The sequence below is a fragment of the Dendrobates tinctorius genome, unplaced genomic scaffold (genome assembly GCF_039654945.1).
Source record: "Dendrobates tinctorius isolate UK_male_01 unplaced genomic scaffold, ASM3965494v1 ptg000297l, whole genome shotgun sequence".
Taxonomy (NCBI): domain Eukaryota; kingdom Metazoa; phylum Chordata; class Amphibia; order Anura; family Dendrobatidae; genus Dendrobates; species Dendrobates tinctorius.
Window position 1 is genome coordinate 3028202 of NW_027361964.1, and position 23294 is coordinate 3051495.

The following is a 23294-nucleotide window of genomic DNA, read 5'->3' on the forward strand; positions in this document are numbered from 1 at the left end:
GGGGCGAGGTGAGGTGGTGGTGTGTGAGTGGGAGACGCGGAATGTCCGGTCTGTTAGGTATGATGAGATCCAGGATAGGGCCAAGTCTGTGATGCCAAGGGATGAGATGGTCTGTAATAATAGGGAATGATCCACTGTGTCAAAGGCAGCCGACAGGTCCAGGAGGAGGAGGACAGAGTAGTGTCGCTTGCTCTTGGCGGTTAAGAGGTCATTGGTGACCTTAGTAAGGGCAGTTTCAGTGGAGTGGTGTGACCGGAAGCCAGATTGTAAGCGGTCGAAGAGGGAGCAAGAAGAGAGATGGGAGGACAGTTCAAGGTGGACAATGTTGTTCCAGTAGCTTGGAGGCATAGGGGAGAAGTGATATAGGGCGATAGCTAGATACAGAGGATGGGTCAAGAGAGGGCTTTTTGAGGATAGGTGTGATGGAGGCATGTTTAAAGCTTGAGGGGAAAACACCAGTTGTTAGTGATAGGTTGAAGAGATGGGTTAGGGTTGGGATGAAGACACTGGTGAGGTTTGGGATGAAGTGGGATGGGATCAGGTCAAGTGCACAGGTGGTGAGATGTGATCTTGAGAGTAGAGTGGAGAGGGAGAGTTGATCTGTAATGGTGAAGAAGTTGGTTTTGGAGGTGGAGGGCTGGGAAGTCAGGAGGAAGGGCTCTGGGGGTTGTTAGCCAAAACTGTCTCTGATGTTATCAATCTTCTGCTTGAAAAATGAGGCAAAGTCTTCAGCTGAGATGAGTGGGGAGGGAGGAGGTGCTGGGGGACGGAGGAGAGAATTGAAGGTGTTGAATAACTGTTTAGGGTTGTGAGACAGGGAGGATATGAGAGATGAGAAGTAGGTTTGTTTAGCTGTGGCGAGTGTGGTCTTGAAAGTAGTGAGGGACTGTTTGAATGTGATGAAGTGCTCGTTGGAGTGGGATCTTTTCCATCTGCGCTCAGCAGCCCTGGAAGCTCGCCTCACCTCTTTGGTCAGGCTGGTGTGCCAGGGCTGTCTGTTGATTTTGCGAGCTTTGGTATGTGTAAGTGGGGCAGCAGATTCCAAAGCTACAGCTATTGTGGTGTTATATAGAGCAGCAGCGTCATCCGCATTGTGTAAGGAACTTATATCTGTGAGAGGGAGGAGGGATTCCGAGAATGAGTGTAGGTCAAGGTGTTTAAGATTTCTGCGAGGGTGTGAAAGTTTGTGGGGTGGGGATTGTAGACATGGAGTGGAGAGGGAAGAGAATGTGGGAAGGTTGTGGTCAGAGAGAGGAAGAGGTGAGTTAGAGAGGTTAGATAGGGAGCAGAGGCGGGTGAAGATGAGGTCCAGTGTGTGGCCATCTTTGTGGGTGGCTGTAGAAGACCATTGAGTGAGGCCGAAGGAGGAAGTGAGAGATAGAAGTTTAGTGGCAGCTGAGAGGGAAGTGTCAATGGGGATGTTGAAGTCGCCCATGATGATAGTAGGGATGTCCGCGGAAAGGAAATGAAGTAGCCAGGTGGTGAAGTGGTCAAAGAAGGTAATATCTGCATAGTTTCCGGCCCTGGACCCAAAATATTAATGTTTTGTTTTCCCCTAGCCACTTAAAGTTCCCCTGTCAGCAGGATTGTGCACAGTGACTATAAACAGTGTCAGGTCAGCGCTGTTATACTGACTACGCTGATACAGTTAGGTCCATATATATCTCTGTCCAAATATATATGGACCTAACTGTACCTGGTGATTAAATCCGTCATGTGGTTGTTTTGTTTAGTCTTTTATTTTTCTCTGGTGCTCTGCTGGGGCGGGGCTGAGTGTGGCCTGTGGGCGGGGCTGTAGGGCGGTCTTTATGTGCTGCTTTGCTTAGGTATTCATCAGTATGGCTCATGACAGGTCACTGAGCCCTCACTGACCTTCCCCCTAGTTTGCTGAATGAATATTGTGCACACACACAAAACAGTATTTAGTCAGCCACCATGCTCTGTGTTCATATACTGCTGTGTGTACATATAGGGCTATCGTGTGTGTGTGTGTGTGTGTGTGTGTGTGTATACACAATGGGGAAAAAAGTATTGTCAGCCCCCAATTGTGCAAGTTCTCCCACTTATAAAGATGAGAGCGGCCTGTAATTGACATCATAGGTAGACCACAACTATGAGTCACAATGAGAAAACAAATCCAGAAAATCTCCTTCACTGATTTGTCAAGATTTACATTGCAAATTATGGTGGAAAATAAGTATTTGGTCATTAACAAAAGTTCATCTCAATATTTTGTTATATATCCTTTGTTGGCAATGACCGAGGTCACATGTTTTCTGTAAGTCTTCACAATGTTGGCACACACTGTTGGTGGTATGTTGGCCCATTCCTCCATGCAGATCTCTAGAGCAGTGATGTTTTGGATCTGTCGCTGGGCAACACGGACTCTTGTGTCGGGGAAAACGACTCTTGTGGTTCCAGTCCCAGACTTGGGAGCCGATGCCAATACAATTAGTGGTGCTAGGAATTCTTGAGGATTGGTCTGTGCGGTCAGTTGTGTTGAGTCCTGGAGTATGCCACTTCTTGTAGCATATGGAGTCATAACCTTTATGGGGCAGCATATGGGGCATTATCTATGGAGCATCTAATGGGGCCATAACCTTTATGGAGCATCTTATGGGGGCATAATCTATGGAGCATCTTATGGGGCCATAACCTTTATGGAGCAGCATATGGGGCATATTATTCTATGGAGCATCTTATGGGGCCATTATTAACCTTTGTGCAGCATTATATGGGGTGTGTTTTGTATGGAGCATCTTATGGGGCCATCATGAACTGTATGGAGCATTATATGGGCCTCCTGATTCAATAAAGGTTATTCAAAAACCTTTAACCTGCTGATGTCTCAATTAACTTTACCTTTATTGGTATCTATTTTTATTTTTGAAATTTACCCGTAGCTGCTGCCTTTTCCACCCTAGGTTTATACTCGAGTCAATAAGTTTTCCCCGTTTTTCGTAGCAAAATTAGGGGGATCGGCTTATACTTATGTACAGTATTTGTGACGAATTAAGGAAATGAGGTTTTCTAAATATTTAATAAATGTGAAAATCGAGGAGCATTTGTACTCAGTCCCCCTGAGCCAGTTCTTTGTAGGATCACCTTTCACAGCAATTATTGCTGCAGCCTTTTGGGGTCACTCTCCCAGATTTACGCATTTGAAGATAGCATTTTGCCCCTTCTTCTTTGCGCTCTCGCTCAGTGACTCTAGACAGAGGCTGTCAACAGTAATTTTCACATCTTGTCACCAATTCTCTGGGATTTGGGTTTGGACTGTGACTGGGTCGTTCACACACATGAATATGCTCTGAGCTAAAGTCTCCATTTTAGCTCTGGCAGGATGTTCATAGTCGTCCCACTCCTCAGTCTCAAATATTTTGCAGCCTCTAACAGGTTGTCCTCCATGATTGCCCTGTATTTATCTCTGTCTATCTTCCCATCAAAGCTACCCCACAGCAGGATGCTGCCACTACTATGTGTGATGGAGGGGATGGTGGTTTCATGGTGATGTGCAGTGTTTGATTTCCGCCACACATTACATTTATTATTTAACCCAAAAGTTCTCCTTTGGTCTCATCTTTTTCCACATGCTTGCTGTGTCCCCTACATGGCTTTCTACAAACAGGACTTATCACGTACTTTAATAATTAGCTTTCTTCTTGCCACATTTCCATAAAGGCCAGATTTGTGGAGTGTACGATTAGCTGTCCTGAGGACAGATTCTCCCCTTTGATCTGTGGCTCTCGGCAGCTCATCCAGTGACCATGCGCCTCTTGACTGCTTTTCTAATTGGTGCTCTTCTTGCTTTTGATGTGGTTAGATGGATGGCGATGTCTTGGAAGGTTTCCTACTCACATTTTTGGGTGATGGATTGTACAGTGCTCTGTGAAATGTTTAGAGCTTGGGCTATTTTTTTATAACCTAACCCTGCTTTCCTCTTCTCCACAGCTTTATCCCTGACATGTCTGGTGGGCTCCTTGGTTTTAATGATGCTGGTTTTTTTTCCCTAGTGTTCTCACACAAACCACTGAGGCCTTCACAAAACAGCTGTAGTTATACGGAGGAGAGATCACACCCGGGGGGACGCAATGTACAAATTGTGATTTCTGGGGGTGATTGGTCACTCAGGATTTTATTTAGGAGACACTGTCTACAGGGGGATGAATACTAATGCACCTCACAATTGGCAGATTTATATTTTTACAATATTGGGAAAACCCTGCATCATTTCCTTTACATGTCAGATACTCGCTACTTTGTGTTATCACATTAAAGTCCAATAAAATAATGTAAAAAAAATAAATGTGGAAAAGTTCATGTGGTGTGAACACTTTCTCAAGGCACTGTACAGTATTTCACTGTGGGGCAGCATAGTCATGTAGGCCATACCCTCCATACTTGGCATGTAGAGCCAAGATGACCATTCGCACTAGACAAAAGATGTGCAGACCCATGGGGACCTGCCGGCCATACAACATCCCGGCAGGCTTCATTAAGCTGATGTCCGGAGGAAGAATGTATCCGATGTGTTAAATTTCAACATATCCTCAATGGGGTCTGGAGGGGACCAAGGGGTCTCAGAGAAATATGCGCCCCCTCCATTAATGTCAGATTCTTTTAGATGAACTGTCTTACAGGGCATGACTCCCAGTATGGAGCGTATCTGACAGTAGCCGGCTCGTCTCTGAGGTGGCATGTCTTTGGCACGCTCCCGCAGCCTGCAACGTCCACAGATTGTGACTTTAATGTGAATGATGCTTCTTCGATTAGCGCCATTAGGGCTTGGCCCATCACTACTTTCCCACCGCACAGGAGATGTGGGTCTCCTCCTGAGCGGTCTTATGATCAGTCTCCAATCTTCGGACCTCTTTGTCTTGGGAGACAGGCAGTCATGTTGCATTTCCTCAATTCTTTGTTTTTCTGCCTTGTAACCCATTAGGATCTCTGGTTCCCCTTCACTAGCTGAGACAAAGGCAGCAGATCCTGTGCTTCAGAAGGAGCTGCGAAGATCCCGAAGCTCAAGCACATCTTCCTCATCTTCAAACTCTTCATCAAGCTCCTCATCCAACACGTCTTCGTCCTCTTCCTCATCTTCATCCTCCTCATCTTCTCATAAACCTAGCAGCAAAAAGGGGTGTTTGCCGGCCAGGAGGTGAGTGTGGCAGATGGACGCTCTGTAGACTACCGCAGCATTGTGCAATGATTGCCCTGTAGTGACCATCTCCATAACCACACACTCTACATTTCCAGATCACGGAGTCCCCGTAAACCCATAGACTCCCTGAGAGATTCCCGCTCCCTGAGCTATTCTCCTGCCGAACGACAACGCTCTCCCCTTCCACCTCGCAGAAGGTACGTTACCATACCGCATCACTCGACAGGACCTCTGTCTACCATGTTTAGGCTCAAGACTTATGACCTGCTTTTTTTAGGGATCGTGACACCAGAAGAAGCCACAGCTCCCCAAACAGAAAACGCAGAAGAGAGTCTCCCGACTCCTGGCACTCACGTCGGAGGTCCTCCAGGTAACTCTGGCCCCTCACACTGCTGCTCTGACATGTTCTTTAAATAAACAGTGACAATGTGTCAAGAACGTCCTTTATTTTATATCTTATATTTAGCAGTAAAATACAATAGTCCGTCCTAATGTCGGCCCTGAGCTTTGGAGACACATGGGGGAGGGAAGCACGTTACCTGTTGTTGACTGTTGTCTTCTCTTGTTAGGTCGCCCTGAATGTCAGACCTTTCGCTCTTTCATCTCACAAAGAAATGTTTTAAGGATTTTATTTTGATTCCACGGTGACTGCAAATAAACTTCTTTTTTGAGGGAAGTTTGAGTAACTGTAAAGACTACTGGCAGTGCTCCAATGTGAGGGCAGAATATGGCCGGAGTCTGTGACTGGATAATGTGAATCTGTCATCAGCTCGGACTTAAATCAGGCGACTTCCCCAAAGCTTTGTACCCAGCTTGACGCTTTCCCCTATGAAGCTTAGCAACACTACCGCTCCATGAAGGTGACACTACCCAGCGTGACTCCTTCCCCTTTGGAACTTGGTGACCTTACCCGGTGTGACTCCTTCCCCTCCGGAATTCAGACACTGCCCGGTGTGACTCCTTCCCCCTCTGAAATTTGGTGACTGCACCGAGAGAGACTCCTTTGCCTCCGGAGCTTGGTGACTGCGCCAAGAGTGATACTTTCACCTCTGGAGTTTGGTGGCGGCGCCCAGCGTGACTCCTTCCCCTCCGGAGCATGGTGACGGCGCCCAGCGTGACTCCTTCCCCTCCGGAGCATGGTGACGGCGCCCAGCGTGACTCCTTCCCCTCCGGAGCATGGTGACGGCGCCCAGCGTGACTCCTACCCCTCTGGAGCTTGGAGACTCCTTCCCTCTTTTGTGCTGCATAGAAGTGAATTGAATCGGTGAAACTTCTGTCGTGTTCATTTTGTCTTTTCCTTTTTTTTCTTTTGTAATCTGTACAGCAAGAATCCTTTCTGTCAATAAAAGTTTAGGCAAAGCCAATTCCTGTACGAGCTGTGGGTGGCTGTAGTCTGTGGTTGAGCGGCTAGTCCCTGCTTAGCCGTGTCTTTCTAAAGTGTGCCAAACAGCAGAGTAGCCACAATGAGCCAGAACGCGGCCGGCAGAAGAGCAGCGCCGTTCCCGGCACACGGGCAATTGCAGTCTCTCTGGTCTCGTCTTCCCGGTTCCTGGGTAGGTTCTGGAGGAGCTGCCGCTGCACAGTACATCCAGTTCATGGCAATGCTGCGGGGGTAACCGGGCTCAGCCTCCACATTACCATCTTGAAACTTCCAAAACTGGGCGCCCTTAAAAAAGTAAGTGTGACCTGTGAGCAGAAAAAAAGATAAGTGTTAGCGTGGTGAAAGGTAGAGGCTCCTGCTAGAGGGGGGTGGAGGAGCAGATTAATTGTAGCCATAGATGGGACCATAGGGGTAGATGTATAAGGGTATGTGTGTGTGCCTCTTTATTTTCAATCAGGAACCCCCTGAAAAACGCTAATGATTTTCATGCTCAGATAGGCATTGCTATGTCAAAACCACTGTTCACATGTTCAGGCTTTTGAACATCTTTAACCACTTCAGGCTTGCAGAGACTCCAAGCGGTGAGAAGTGAGTGGACCGTTCTGCGGGCGGCTTCTCTGAAGACTATAACAAGTCAATGGAAGACTCAAAAGATGTTCAGGCATCAACTTGAATGTTTTTGTTTTCGCTTCAAAAACTGCTAGAGGTTTCTTCAATGTTCAATGGTGTTGAGAAAAATATCTCGAAAGCTGGAAACGCTGTCACAAAGTGCTCTGCAAACTGCCAAAAAGCGCTAAAGAAAGATGCTTCGGGTTTACAAAAACAAGTTTCGTGAAGTCTTCTGCTGGAAAGACTTTCTGCCTGAAAAAGATGCTGCTTGATCTAAACCTATACTAATCCTGAGCTCTGTCCCTGCAGTCGCCTCCACAGCAGCATTCACTATTCTGCGAGCTGTCTATACCAGCATGTCCCAGATGGCAGTCCTCACGCCCCCGACAAAGCAGTTTTTAGGATTTCCTTAATTCTATCACCTGTGCAATACTAGGAAAGCCCTGGTTTGCTGGCGGCCGTGAGGTCTGGAGTTTGGGGAAGGAATGGTCTATAGACAGGCGCCGTGTGCGCGGTGTTGCAGCGCTTTCTCACTTTCACGCTCGGTGATTCTTACTCTGCCCCCGGAGAAACGCTGCACATGAGTGACCAGAACTGTCAGACAACAGGGACACGGAATAAACAGCACCTTTCACATCACACCGAAAATGAATGTTTAAACCCAGATTTTTAACACTAGATGTGTGTTTTTTCTGTTTTAATACTGTTTTTTTTTTTTTTTTTTGCTGTCACAATCTATATATTAAAAATAAAAATTCCATTCACAATAATGATAAAACGGCTGTTCCCTCCCGGTATAGAGTAATGTCGCAGCTCGTCCTCTCCGCACTATAACCTTTTCACAAAGTAATGTCACAGCTGGTGGTGATGGAGGGAGATGGTCTGTTGATATCATTTTGATGGTATTAATATTTTACTGATTTTCATGGTGTTCTCTCGTAGGATGAGTTATTTTCTAAGTGATGAATGGCTGTTTTTTGCGATCTGATATCGGCCTCCACAGCACCGTACTGTTATCTTTCCACAGGGTCAGTGAATAATGCTGTTTGCTAACTACATATTGAACTAGCTTGTTGAAACAATGAGCCCCTGTGCCCCCCCCCCAAACCCGACCTGTAAATGAGTAGAGGGCGTTTTAAAATATCAGGGAGGTGAGACAGGAGTTTAGATCCTGTGCATCGATGATGTGAACGCAGCACCTCAGAGAGTATATGGACTGTTATCTTCTGCTGGGTTGTTGGGCTCTCACTTCCGAGGGCTTTTATCTGGTTACTGAACTGCATTCGGGTTCTTGGACTATCGTATCCTTTGTGTGGTGGATTGTATATGGACCTTTCGTATTTTTGCCTAAAATAAAGGTCTTGGGATTGTTCACTCTTCTCTCGCTCTGTTGATTGTGTGACACCGGAGAAGGACTCCATGACAACAAGTGGCAGCATTGGGATCAACAGCGTGTAACCCAATGGAGAACCACCCACAGAGTACAGAAATTGGACTGTATGCAGTTTACAGGAGAGAGCCAGAGACCTGGGCCTGAACTACCAGGGACTGACTAAAGAGGCCTTAATGGATTTACTGGTGGGTGCGCGCCAGACCACCTAATTCCATATGCCTGAAAGACAAGCACAGGAGACGAGGATCCCCCACCCCAAAAAGCCAGTGGGTGGTGCGGCACGAAGAGATGGCAGTTCTGGGCCCAGGCATCTCTCAGGAGTATGAGGAGGAGGCTGCTTGCAGAACATAGCGGAGACCAGAAGCGATGGAGATCGAAAGAGGGAGTAACGCAATATGGAGTGCAAACCCCACGATCTGGGAGCCTGTACGGATCACCTGGACAGACTGTAAGCCATTTGATGAGACTTATGAAGATGTGGAGGGGTTCTTCAAGGACTTTGAGCAGCAGTGTGCTGTGATGGAGGTACCCCACTCTGGCTTGGATGCGATTATTAGTGGGACTCCTGAACGGAAGCATGGCGGAGGCTTGCGTAATCAGCATTATAACACTGTAAAGCGGACTATCCTGGATTACCATGCTATTACCCCAGACTCACATAGGGCCAAGTTCCGAGACCTCCCATGCACCACGGGGGGGATCGTTTAGGACGTATGCCCATGAGATGTCCCAGGCATGTCTGAGATGGCTGGAAGCGTAAAGCGCCTTTACTGTGGAAGATGTTATACAGGCGTTCCTTATAGAACAATTTTTTGCCAACTGCCCAGCAGAACTACGGGAATGGGTCCGAGAGCGGACACCGTGGACAGAGCTGCAGCCCTGGCCGATGAGGCCCTTACTATCCTGCAATGGAGGAGGCTTCTGGACAATAAACCATAGCCTGCTCCCTCGCCTCTGCCCCCTTAGATTAGATCTGCCCTTCCACCCAGCCGCAGGCCGATGACAATTGTGCCTCACAATTCTGGGCCCCAACAGTTCCAAGCATGACCACCTGGGGTTATCACTGAGAGATGTTATGGGTGTAGGCAACCTGGGCATTTGCAATCGAGCTGACCATAATGGATTTGGAGGGAGCCCCACCTCTTCCAGTGCATCTTGTGCACTCCATCCCACCTGAGGAAGTTACCACCCCCCCACCCAAATGGAGCACTGACCACGGGACCATAGATACCCCACCTGGAGTGTACGGACTCCGGCCTTTGTCCCTCAGCTACCCAGAGAAAAGGCAGCACCACCTGCAGGATGTATTAATTGATGGATACAAAGTGTTGAGAATTAGAGACACTGGGGCATTCCTGACTATCGATGACCCCCGTGTGGTTCGACTAGGCAATCCACCCGGTAATTCCCATTGTCCTGGCAGGAGGTGTCTGCATATATACAGCGAGCATTTGGATTATGGTTTTGGAGAAAAACTGTGTTGGATTGGAGTTATGGGAGGACTTCCAGCAGATAACCTCTTTGGAAATGATATTAGGGAGTTAGTCATTTTGTGGGAGCAGTCTCGCAACCTGCAAGCCCTTCAAGCATCAAGACATCCGGGCCTCACCGGGAGTAATCTGTTTGGCCAGAAGGTCCGTGGGCTTCTCGCTCTTCTGAAAGAACTGGAGGGAGATATCGCAGACATCGGAACGCCCATCCTTCCCTATGTTCTAGAGTTCAGAGACCTCTCCTAGCTAGAGCTACCTTGGCTAATGGCTTGGCTTGCCAGGACTCGGGAATTTATCGAAGGACAACATGTGCTCATGAATATTGCAACCCCTGCCACTGTAGAAGGACCTATAAACAATGGAGTAAAGTGAGCAGGCCAGAGGTTTGTGTAGACCTCATGGCGTGCTCGCTCATTGAGAGGGGAGAGGTTGTGATGGTGGGATATGGTCTGTGGGTATCATTTTGTTAATATTTTACTGATTTTCATGGTGTTACCTTGTAGGATGAATTATTTGCTAATTGATGAATGGCTGTTGTTGCCATCTGATGTCAGCACCCACAGCACTGTACTGTTATCTTTTCCACAGGGTCAGTGAATAATTCTGTTTGCTAATACTGTATGCTAATGACATTGAACTAGTTTGTTGAAACAATGAGCCCCTGTGACCTACCCCCCTGACCTGTAAATGAGGAGAGGTGAGACACAAGATCACATCATCGCTCCGCACAGGATCTGAACACCGCACCTCAGAGTATATGGACTATTTTATCCTCTGCTGGACTGTTGGACTCTCATCTCCCAGAGCTTTTATCCTGTTACTGAACTGCCTCAGGCTTCTCGACTGTCTTATCCTTTGTGTGGTGGATTGTATATGGACCTTTTCATATTTTTGCCTAAAATAAAGGTCTTGGGATTGTTCACTTTTCTCTTGCTCTGTTGATTGTGTGATAATGGAGAAGGAGCCAGTGACACTTGCCCTCTCCACACAGTAGCCCCTGCACAGGGGTCATACAGACATCATTAAGTGATGACACAGCGTCCTCCCCCTGGGTATTGAGCTCTGCGTAGAGCAGGTGTACAACCTTTCTGTAGACAGCGAATCTCTCCAGACTCGCCTGTCCTCTCGTCCAGATGCTGAACCGCAGCTCAAACACCATTTCCTCCATAGGGAACAGCAAATACAGATTTACAGACTGACATTAACTGAAGTGTGATCAGGCCAAGATTGTAGGTTTCCCAGTCTGCAGGTTTGGATGGGGTATTTCCACCCGGTTGGTCAGGGCATCAGCAAGAGTTGGCTGATAAAAGATGGATACAGAACCCGCCTCAGGAATAGAGTTGAGTGAATATGTTCAAAATCGGTCACCGAATCAGAATTTGCGCAATTCATGCTGAATTTATTTTTGACTGATTCCGAACAAATTCGGTCATTTCTACTCCCATTGACACCAATGGCATTCGGCGAATATTGCAAATATAATATTTGCTGCCGATTGTGATTGGAACTGAATTTTGAAAGATTTGCTTAACTCTACTCAGGAGTCACTGCGCAAATGGAATGCGGGCCCGTCTGTCGCAAGCCTCTGGCATATGGCGGTCTCGTCTCCTGCGCCCAGCAGTAGCCAGCTCACTTACATTTATTCGTTTTATTGCTATTTATAATGTTGGATTTTTCCTTATCCTACTCCCTGTGATAATTTAGGGTAGTGCTGTTTTCAGTGGTGACCACCATAAATGTGAATGGGGCTCTGGCCGTCTCTAGAGGCTACAACATGGACGTCCATTCTCTAGCTGTAGAGTAGAAGTTATCCAGCTATGACCTGGTGATGTAAAGTATGTGACCAGAGGAACGACAGATCATGATTAGCAGGGGCTTCATGCCAACTCATTGGCATGCGCTGCAACATGTCCTGAATTCAGTGCTCATTGGGATCCGTTTATCCACCAATGGATGAAGACTTTGGGACTCGATCAGCCGACGATAAACATTTGTTCATTCATGAGCTGATCGTTGAGTGGTTTGTGGGCAACTTTCACAAACCATCTTATCTGAATGTCTGATCGTCAGCCCATGTAAAGGGGCCTAAAGTGATCCAGCGACTAGCCGCAATTATAGTAGATGATAAACTCACCATCTGTCCAGCTGATTACATCATCCACGTCATTGGGCAGCCCAAGCCATAGGTTACTGTCACGAGGATACCCAGGATCCATCTTCCCATAACGCTCGTCAAATCTCCAATAGCGGTTGTGCCTGAAGAAGTACGTCTTCTTATTGTGTTTCCACACAAAGGCCCCATCTACGCCATTCGTGTTCAACCCAAAATCTGTGAGCGGTCTTGGGTATCCGGGTTCCACTGACGTGTCTTTAAACACCCAGTAATTGGTTCCTGCAATTGAAAACACAAATACTCTCGTGAAACCTTCTGTCCTGTGGTCAGCAGTCAGTGCCACATGAATCCATGCATTGTGGACTTCTAAAACCATCGATGGTTCCTGCTCACAGATCAGATGTGAAAATCTGAATTTAGCTGAAAGTACCATTCACACAGCAGAAGGGGTCACCAGGACCTAGAACCATACCCAGACCCCCAGGCTATCCTAAAGAAGACTCCCAAAGCTAGAGCAAATAAACAGTGTTCTACGAAAATGAGCAGTGTTGCTCATGTCATCAATAATATGGTCTGGTACCATTAGCATTTCTATACAGAGGCCTCCTATACTTCTGGATCTCATGGACACAGTGAAATGTCCAGATTGAAGCTCCTCACCTGCAATAAAAACAATTTTGCTGTCGTTGGCTCTTTCATACACTGCTTCTACTCTGGGCAGATCAGGGGGCAACCCCAGCCAGAAGCGTCCAAGATGAGCAGGTTTTAGTGAGACTAGCTGCCTGGTGGCTTGTACCCGCCAAAAGTACCGACCTGTGGAGGTAGAATTGGTGAACTTTAGTCAGAAAGAATGAACGTTGTCATTGTCAACACCACAAACTGAAGCTTACCCTTGAAGAAGAAAACTTCCCCTCGAATGTTGGCCACTGCATCAAAGTGTGTGGAGCAGCGGTCCGGGAATGGGAGGTGAGGCCTGGTGGAAGACCATGAAGAAAGGATAACTGGGTGGTGATTAGTGATGCGTGAACATGCTAGTATAACTTATCTGAAGGTGATAAGCATCTGGAGGATGTTATCCCAGCATCTGTGAGTGCTCCTATATTATGTTCGAGTCCCTGTGGCTGCATGATTTGTGGCTGTTCGGCAATTCCCAGGTGCTGAGGCTGTCGATCAACATAAAATACGAGCGCTCACAAATGCTCGGGTGTTATCTGAGCATTCTCGAATGAGCAGTTATCCAAGCACATTCGCTCATCACTAAAGGTGATGTGTCATGAACTAGTGGAAATTCCAGTAATCGAATGGGAGGCGGTCCTGGATTTATGGTGGTAAAATCAAGGGATTGTACGTGCTGCACACAGATTCCTTAAAGTGGAAGTCAACTATAATGGAAGAATAGGGGCACACAAATGTTTGGTGTATTCGAGGCGGCTTGGGACATTCCTGGTGGTCCTAAATTGCGCTAGTAAACATCTGCTGTTATGTGCAGCGTTTATAGGTTAAGTATCACCCTGGCAAGAAGCTATGTCTGTCCTCACCGTGGGTGTAAAAAGGCAAGAGCGCAATAGGGCCTAAGCCAGGTGAACAGATTAATGAAAGATCAGTAGAACCGCTCACCTCATATGGTTGTTGGAGATACAACACGTGAAGAGCCTTCCATAAATATCAGATTGAAATACCGGAATTGGAAGTGTTTCTGCGCTCTCTGGAGGCACCACCAACCACTGGTAGGTAAAAATGTAGGTTTATTGTTGATGTGTTTCAGAGTCCACCAACTCTTTCTTCAGGACATCCATTTTTTTTTTATTCTGTATTTAAACCATGTATGTCTGGATTACCTCGCTATTTATATATGGTGGTCCTAAAGGAGGAGTCGATGGACTCTGAAATGCGTGGACAATAAAATTATGTTTTCACCTACCACTGGCTTTGTCATACCTCCAGAGAGAACAGAGGGACTTCTAATCCTGGTATTTTATTCTCGCTAAGGATATAATGTGGCTACCAGTAACATTGGAGCAGAAGCAGTTCCCAGACCCCATAGCCCTCACCGGTATGTAGGTCCTCGAGGTGGAATATAGGGGTGAGTTGGCGCAGGAGCTGGAACCTCTGCCCCTGGTAGGACATTTCTTTTCCCTGCATAAAAGAGCAAAGTCATCTTGGTGCTTGTGCCTGAGTCGCGTGACCCATCCAGTGGAGGAGTCTGTTCTCACCATACAATGCCTGTATTCCTTCCACATCATCCCAGGGTAGCTTATAGTACTGGTGGTCACCAAGAGTCCCCTGGTAGTACGGCCTCATAATGGAGTGCTCTGCAGATGAATGTGACAGTCCGAGAGAATGGCCAAACTCATGCACTGCCACGGCGAATAGATCTGTCCCCTCGTCCTCTACAACAGAAGCACAAAGTCCTTGTGGTTAGCGTGGACATCTGTGTAATGGTAACGTAGCACTTGAGTGATCGGGCCTCACCACTGATTGCGTTACTCAAGTGAACCCCGGGCACTTGCATTTTGGCTGAGGAGTCAACCGGTGTCTAAGATTCTCAAGTTATTTATCATTGCCAAGACTTGCGGGCCAATCTACATAACTCTGAGAAGCTACAATTACGACATAACTACCCTCCCCACCACAAGAAATGTGAGGACAAAACTTTTCCTTCCTCAAACAACTTCTTGCTAATCTCTCAGTCAAAAAGCGGATGAAGAAGACATGAGGCAATATCGCCAGATAATGCAAGACCAGGTATATGGTTCCTATTGCTAGCAGAGGGCCTTCCAGATTGGTCTTCCAAATAGTAGTGAGTTAGACGCCATCTTACCATTATATGTCCATGACTCGTCAGCGTCCATATGAGTGGCTCCAGCACTGGGCCCTACACCAGGAAAGAAGGCATGACCCAGGGTACCTCCTGGACCATCAAACGGATAGCCGTCTCCGTGAGATCCTCCCAAAAAGCTGACGCGTAGATCAGCGTCTACAGCCTGGGTCTCCCTGAACTTGAGGTTGCTTTCCTGGCTCCACGCTTTCAGAGCGCTTTCAATCAGTAGTTTAGTTCTTTCTTGAGAGAGGGATATTGGAAAACTCTCTATCCTGCAAGAGAAGATTACTGGAGGATTACTCTATGTAGCAAACCTTCCCTGAGCTGGGCACGCGAAACACCTAGATAAGCAGTGCCAACCAGTGTGCTAATCACACAGCACAGTACGTCACTGCCCCGTGTGCCCAGTACCTCCAGGTCAGCTGTCTCTTCTGCCACACCGCTCCACTCGGAACATAGCGTTTCCTCCGCTGTCTCTGGTACCCAGAAGGCAGGATGATGTCCGGTAGGGAGCAGCGGGGCTTCTGCATCATGGCGATGGTGTCCTCATCTGTGAAGGACAGAAACAAGGCGGCGCTAATCGGGGTGACCTCACGATGAAGATTTAGGATCCTACAGCTCATGAGCGCAATAATTATTACCCAGAATGCCTGTCTGCCTCAGGCCTGCAAATCTCTGCATGCTCTTCATGGCTTCAATCAATCCGTCCATTGTTTGCTGCTGTGCAGAGTATGGGTCTGGAGGCGGCAGGTATCCATAACGGGTCAGCCAGTCCTGTGAGCAACCAGAGACTAGGGATAGATATAAGCTAGCCTTCATTTATGGTGATACTGGTGACACTGGAGAGGTGTGTGTGTGATACTGGTGACACTGGAGAGGTGTGTGTGTGGTACTGGTGATGCTGGAGAGGTGTGTGTGATACTGGTGACACTGGAGAGGTGTGTGTGGTACTGGTGACACTGGAGAGGTGTGTGTGGTACTGGTTATACTGGTGACACTACAGAGGTGTGTGTGGTACTGGTGACACTGGAGAGGTGTGTGTGGTACTGGTTATACTGGTGACACTACAGAGGTGTGTGTGATACTGGTGACACTGGAGAGGTGTGTGTGGTACTGGTTATACTGGTGACACTACAGAGGTGTGTGTGGTACTGGTTATACTGGTGACACTGGAGAGGTGTGTGATACTGGTTATACTGGTGACACTGGAGAGGTGTGTGTGATACTGGTGACACTGGAGAGGTGTGTGTGGTACTGGTTATACTGGTGACACGAGAGGTGTGTGATACTGGTTATACTGGTGACACTGGAGAGGTGTGTGATACTGGTTATACTGGTGACACTGGAGAGGTGTGTGTGATACTGGTGACACTGGAGGTGTGTGGTACTGGTTATACTGGTGACACTACAGAGGTGTGTGTGGTACTGGTGACGCTGGAGATGTGTGTGTGATACTGGTGACACTGGAGAGGTGTGTGTGGTACTGGTTATACTGGAGAGGTGTGTGATACTCGTTATGCTGGTGACACTGGAGAGGTGTGTGTGATACTGGTTATACTGGTGACACTGGAGAGGTGTGTGATACTGGTTATACTGGTGACACTGGAGAGGTGTGTGTGATACTGGTGACACTGGAGGTGTGTGGTACTGGTTATACTGGTGACACTACAGAGGTGTGTGTGGTACTGGTGACGCTGGAGAGGTGTGTGTGATACTGGTGACACTGGAGAGGTGTGTGATACTGGTGACACTGGAGAGGTGTGTGTGTGGTACTGGTTATACTGGAGAGGTGTGTGATACTCGTTATGCTGGTGACACTGGAGAGGTGTGTGTGGTACTGGTGACGCTGGAGAGGTGTGTGTTATACTGGTGATGCTGGAGAGGTGTGTGTGATACTGGTGACACTGGAGAGGTGTGTGTGATACTGGAGAGGTGTGTGTGGTACTGGTTATACTGGAGAGGTGTGTGATACTCGTTATGCTGGTGACACTGGAGAGGTGTGTGTGATACTGGTGACACTGGAGAGGTGTGTGTGATACTGGTGACACTGGAGAGGTGTGTGTGGTACTGGTTATACTGGAGAGGTGTGTGTGGTACTGGTGACACTGGAGAGGTGTGTGTGATACTGGTGACACTGGAGAGGTGTGTGTGGTACTGGTTATACTGGAGAGGTGTGTGATACTCGTTATGCTGGTGACACTGGAGAGGTGTGTGTGTGATACTGGTGACACTGGAGAGGTGTGTGTGTGATACTGGTGACACTGGAGAGGTGTGTGTGGTACTGGTTATACTGGAGAGGTGTGTGATACTCGTTATGCTGGTGACACTGGAGAGGTGTGTGTGATACTGGTTATACTGGTGACACTGGAGAGTTGTCTGTGATACTGGTGACATTGGAGCGGTTTGTGTGGTATTGGTTATACTGGAGAGGTGTGTGTGATCCTGGTTATACTTGTGACACTGGAGAGATGTGTGTGATACTAGTTATACTGGTGACACTGGAGAGGTGTGTGTTATACTGGTGACACTGGAGAGGTGTGATACTGGAGATTTCAGGACAAATCGAGAAAGAATGTGCATACTTTTTCATAACTGTGACACCTGCCTATAAGCCCCACACACCTCTCCAGTCTTACTAGCACAACTAGTATCCACACCTCTCCAGTGTCACCAGTATCACACACACCTCTCTAGTGTCACCAGTATCACACACACCAGTGACACTAGTATCACACACCTCCCTGTGTCACCAGCATGACCAGTATCACACACCTCTCTAGTATCACAAGTATGGCACACACCTCTCTAGTGTCATTGTCACTAGTGATGATGATGGAGGGGGTAGTACTAGTGATGATGGAGGTGGTAGTTCTATTAGTAATGATGGAGGTGGTAGTACTAGTGATGATGGAGGTGGTAGTACTAGTGATGATTGAGGTGGTAGTACTAGTGATGGAAGTGGTAGTACTAGTAATGGTTGGGTTGGTAGTACTAGTGATGATGGAGGTGGTAGTACTATTAGAGAAGATGATGCAGGTGGTAGTACTAGTGATGGAGGGGTAGTATTGGTGATGATGGAGGTGGTAGTATTAGTGATGATGGAGGGGGTAGTACTGCTGATGGAGGGGATAGTTCTATTAGTAATGATGGAGGTGGTAGTACTATTAGTGATGACGGAGGTGGTAGTACTAGTGATTATGGGGTGGTAGTACTAGTGATGATGGAGGTGGTAGTACTATTAGTGATGACGCAGGTGGTAGTACTATTAGTGATGACGCAGGTGGTAGTACTAGTGATGATGGTGGTGGTAGTACTAGTGATGATGATGGAGGGGGTAGTATTGGTGATGATGGAGGTGTTAGTACTAGTGGTGATGGAGGGGGTAGTACTGCTGATGGAGGTGGTAGTTCTATTAGTAATGATGGAGGTGGTAGTATTGATGATGGAGGTGGCAGTACTATTAGTGATGATGGAGGTGGTAGTACTATTAGTGATGATGGAGGTGGTAGTACTATTAGTGATGATGGAGGTGGCAGTACTATTAGTGATGATGGAGGTGGTAGTACTATTAGTGATGATGGAGGTGGTAGTACTATTAGTGATGGAGGTGGTAGTACTATTAGTGATGATGGAGGTGGTAGTACTATTAGTGATGATGGAGGTGGTAGTACTATTAGTGATGATGATGGAGGTGGCAGCACTATTAGTGATGATGGAGGTGGCAGTACTATTAGTGATGATGGAGGTGGTAGTACTATTAATGATGATGTTGGAGGTGGTAGTACTATTAATGATGATGGAGGTGGTAGTAATATTAGTGATGATGGAGGTGGTAGTGATATTAGTGATGATGGAGTTGGTAGTGATATTAGTGATGATGATGGAGGTGGCAGTACTATTAGTGATGATGGAGGTGGTAGTACTATTAGTGATGATGGAGGTGGTAGTGATATTAGTGATGATGCAGGTGGTAGTACTATTAGTGATGATGCAGGTGGTGGCAGTACTATTAGTGATGATGATGGAGGTGGTAGTACTATTAGTGATGATGGAGGTGGTAGTACTATTAGTGATGATGATGGAGGTGGTAGTACTATTAGTGATGATGATGGAGGTGGTAGTACTATTAGTGATGATGATGGAGGTGGTAGTACTATTAGTGATGATGCAGATGGTAGTGATATTAGTGATGATGCAGGTGGTAGTACTATTAGTGATGATGATGGAGGTGGTAGTACTATTAGTGATGATGGAGGTGGTAGTACTATTAGTGATGATGATGGAGGTGGTAGTACTATTAGTGATGATGGAGGTGGTAGTACTATTAGTGATGATGGAGGTGGTAGTAGTATTAGTGATGATGATGGAGGTGGTAGTACTATTAGTGATGATGATGGAGGTGGTAGTACTATTAGTGATGATGGAGGTGGTAGTACTATTAGTGATGATGGAGGTGGCAGTACTATTAGTGATGATGATGGAGGTGGCAGTACTATTAGTGATGATGATGGAGGTGGCAGTACTATTAGTGATGATGGAAGTGGCAGTACTATTAGTGATGATGGAGGTGGTAGTACTATTAGTGATGATGGAGGTGGTAGTACTATTAGTGATGATGGAGGTGGTAGTACTATTAGTGATGATGGAGGTGGTAGTACTATTAGTGATGATGGAGGTGGTAGTACTATTAGTGATGATGGAGGTGGCAGTACTATTAGTGATGATGATGGAGGTGGCAGTACTATTAGTGATGATGGAGGTGGCAGTACTATTAGTGATGATGTTGGAGGTGGTAGTACTATTAGTGATGTTGGAGGTGGCAGTACTATTAGTGATGATGATAGAGGTGGCAGTACTATTAGTGATGATGATGGAGGTGGTAGTACTATTAGTGATGATGGAGGTGGCAGTACCATTAGTGATGATGATGATGATGGAGGTGGTAGTACTATTAGTGATGATGATGGAGGTGGTAGTACTATTAGTGATGATGATGATGGAGGTGGCAGTACTATTAGTGATGATGATGATGGAGGTGGCAGTACTATTAGTGATGATGATGGAGGTGGCAGTACTATTAGTGATGATGGAGGTGGCAGTACTATTAGTGATGATGTTGGAGGTGGTAGTACTATTAGTAATGATGTTGGAGGTGGCAGTACTATTAGTGATGATGATGAAGGTGGCAGTACTATTAGTGATGATGATGGAGGTGGTAGTACTATTAGTGATGATGGAGGTGGCAGTACTATTAGTGATGATGTTGGAGGTGGTAGTACTATTAGTAATGATGTTGGAGGTGGCAGTACTATTAGTGATGATGATGGAGGTGGCAGTACTATTAGTGATGATGATGGAGGTGGCAGTACTATTAGTGATGATGGAGGTGGCAGTACTATTAGTGATGATGGAGGTGGCAGTACTATTAGTGATGATGGAGGTGGCAGTACTATTAGTGATGATGATGATGATGGAGGTGGCAGTACTATTAGTGATGATGATGGAGGTGGTAGTACTATTAGTGATGATGGAGGTGGCAGTACTATTAGTGATGATGGAGGTGGCAGTACTATTAGTGATGATGATGGAGGTGGTAGTACTATTAGTGATGATGATGGAGGTGGTAGTACTATTAGTGATGATGATGGAGGTGGTAGTACTATTAGTGATGATGATGGAGGTGGCAGTACTATTAGTGATGATGGAGGTGGCAGTACTATTAGTGATGATGATGGAGGTGGTAGTACTATTAGTGATGATGATGGAGGTGGTAGTACTATTAGTGATGATGATGGAGGTGGCAGTACTATTAGTGATGATGTTGGAGGTGGCAGTACTATTAGTGATGATGTTGGAGGTGGCAGTACTATTAGTGATGATGATGGAGGTGGTAGTACTATTAGTGATGATGGAGGTGGCAGTACTATTAGTGATGATGATGGAGGTGGTAGTACTATTAGTGATGATGATGGAGGTGGCAGTACTATTAATGATGATGATGGAGGTGGTAGTACTATTAGTGATGATGGAGGTGGCAGTACTATTAGTGATGATGATGGAGGTGGCAGTACTATTAGTGATGATGGAGGTGGCAGTACTATTAGTGATGATGATGGAGGTGGCAGTACTATTAGTGATAATGATGGAGGTGGCAGTACTATTAGTGATGATGCAGGTGGTAGTACTATTAGTGATGATGGAGGTGGCAGTACTATTAGTGATGATGATGCAGGTGGTAGTACTATTAGTGATGATGGAGGTGGCAGTACTATTAGTGATGATGGAGGTGGTAGTACTATTAGTGATGATGATGCAGGTGGTAGTACTATTAGTGATGATGATGCAGGTGGTAGTACTATTAGTGATGATGGAGGTGGCAGTACTATTAGTGATGATGATGGAGGTGGTAGTACTATTAGTGATGATGATGGAGGTGGTAGTACTATTAGTGATGATGGAGGTGGCAGTACTATTAGTGATGATGATGGAGGTGGTAGTACTATTAGTGATGATGGAGGTGGTAGTACTATTAGTGATGATGGAGGTGGCAGTACTATTAGTGATGATGATGGAGGTGGTAGTACTATTAGTGATGATGATGGAGGTGGTAGTACTATTAGTGATGATGGAGGTGGCAGTACTATTAGTGATGATGATGCAGGTGGTAGTACTATTAGTGATGATGGAGGTGGCAGTACTATTAGTGATGATGATGGAGGTGGTAGTACTATTAGTGATGATGATGGAGGTGGTAGTACTATTAGTGATGATGGAGGTGGTAGTACTATTAGTGATGATGGAGGTGGTAGTGATATTAGTGATGATGGAGGTGGTAGTACTATTAGTGATGATGGAGGTGGTAGTGATATTAGTGATGATGGAGGTGGTAGTACTATTAGTGATGATGATGGAGGTGGCAGTACTATTAGTGATGATGGAGGTGGTAGTACTATTAGTGATGATGGAGGTGGTAGTACTATTAGTGATGATGATGGAGGTGGTGGTACAATCGGTAATGCTGGGGCTGTTAGTCCTCCCCGCCCTCTCCCCGGCTCTCACCATCACGGCCCCGTCCTCTCTGGCTCCGCTTCGGCTCCGGGCTCCGGCCGCGCTCAGTCCGAGGATCCAGAGAGCGATCAGCAGCAGCGGCCGCATCCTCCTCCAGATACAAAGTATCTAATCACAGCCGCATCCTCCCGACCGCACCCAGCCCTCCCCCAGCGGACATCCGACACCAGACACACTGCCGAGCATCCAATCCACACCATGCGATACTGCTGAGCCGTGTATCTAATCCTATCCTGTGTGATACTGCCTGCTGAGCCGTGTATCTAATCCTATCCTGTGTGATACTGACTGCTGAGCCGTGTATCTAATCCTATCCTGTGTGATACTGACTGCTGAGCCGTGTATCTAATCCTATCCTGTATGATACTGACTGCTGAGCCATGTATCTAATCCTCTCCTGTGTGATACTGACTGCTGAGCTGTGTATCTAATCCTCTCCTGTGTGATACTGTCTGCTGAGCTGTGTATCTAATCCTCTCCGGTGTGATACTGACTGCTGAGCCGTGTATCTAATCCTCTCCGGTGTGATACTGACTGCTGAGCCGTGTATCTAATCCTCTCCTGTGTGATACTGACTGCTGAGTCGTGTATCTAATCCTATCCTGTGTGATACTCACTGCTGAGCTGTGTATCTAATCCTCTCCTGTGTGATACTGACTGCTGAGCCGTGTATCTAATCCTCTCCTGTGTGATACTGACTGCTGAGCCGTGTATCTAATCCTCTCCTGTGTGATACTGTCTGCTGAGCCGTGTATCTAATCCTATCCTGTGTGATACTGACTGCTGAGCCGTGTATCTAATCCTCTCCGGTGTGATACTGACTGCTGAGCCGTGTATCTAATCCCCTCCTGTGTGATACTGTCTGCTGGGCTGTGTATCTAATCCTCTCCTGTGTGATACTGACTGCTGAGCCGTGTATCTAATCATCTCCTGTGTGATACTGACTGCTGAGCCGTGTGTCTAATCCTGTCCTGTGTGATACTGACTGCTGAGCCGTGTATCTAATCCTATCCTGTGTGATACTGACTGCTGAGCTGTGTATCTAATCCTCTCCTGTGTGATACTGACTGCTGAGCCGTGTATCTAATCCTCTCCTGTGTGATACGGACTGCTGAGCCGTGTATCTAATCCTATCCTGTGTGATACTGACTGCTGAGCCGTGTATCTAATCCTATCCTGTGTGATACTCACTGCTGAGCCGTGTATCTAATCCTATCCTGTGTGATACTCACTGCTGAGCCATGTATCTAATCCTGTCCTG

At 46.8% G+C, this 23294-nt stretch overlaps 2 protein-coding genes across 2 annotated transcripts in view; one reads left to right on the forward strand and one right to left on the reverse strand.

Moving 5' to 3' along the window:
• The window catches only part of LOC141073149 (uncharacterized), a 65417-nt gene extending 58887 nt beyond the window's left edge, over window positions 1-6530 (forward strand). Inside the window, exons 12-15 of the mRNA XM_073560524.1 lie at window positions 4943-5155; window positions 5254-5355; window positions 5436-5528; window positions 5728-6530. Of these exons, the coding sequence (XP_073416625.1) occupies window positions 4943-5155; window positions 5254-5355; window positions 5436-5528; window positions 5728-5737 (418 nt within the window). The 3' untranslated portion in view covers window positions 5738-6530. The remainder of the gene's footprint in view (window positions 1-4942; window positions 5156-5253; window positions 5356-5435; window positions 5529-5727) is intronic.
• MMP25 (matrix metallopeptidase 25) lies at window positions 5588-22193 on the reverse strand. Its single transcript, XM_073560525.1, has 10 exons — window positions 22025-22193; window positions 15607-15739; window positions 15377-15515; window positions 14966-15237; window positions 14358-14534; window positions 14196-14280; window positions 13035-13117; window positions 12805-12957; window positions 12166-12423; window positions 5588-6844 (listed from the first exon to the last, which is right to left on the reverse strand). Exons 1-10 carry the CDS (start codon window positions 22118-22120, stop codon window positions 6591-6593), a joined length of 1650 nt encoding a protein of 549 aa, XP_073416626.1. The 5' UTR covers window positions 22121-22193; the 3' UTR covers window positions 5588-6590.
• Window positions 22194-23294: the final 1101 nt, after the last annotated feature.

Bases quoted from the DNA above. Each gene is read 5' to 3' on its own strand.
- MMP25 (XM_073560525.1), bottom strand. From the start codon at position 22,120: ATGCGGCCGCTGCTGCTGATCGCTCTCTGGATCCTCGGACTGAGCGCG. The intron at 15,238-15,376 runs GTACTGGGCACA...CTTCTCTTGCAG, and splicing joins AAGAGACAGCTGACCTGGAG to GATAGAGAGTTTTCCAATAT. The intron at 12,958-13,034 runs GTAAGCTTCAGT...CTACCTCCACAG, and splicing joins GGAAGTTTTCTTCTTCAAGG to GTCGGTACTTTTGGCGGGTA.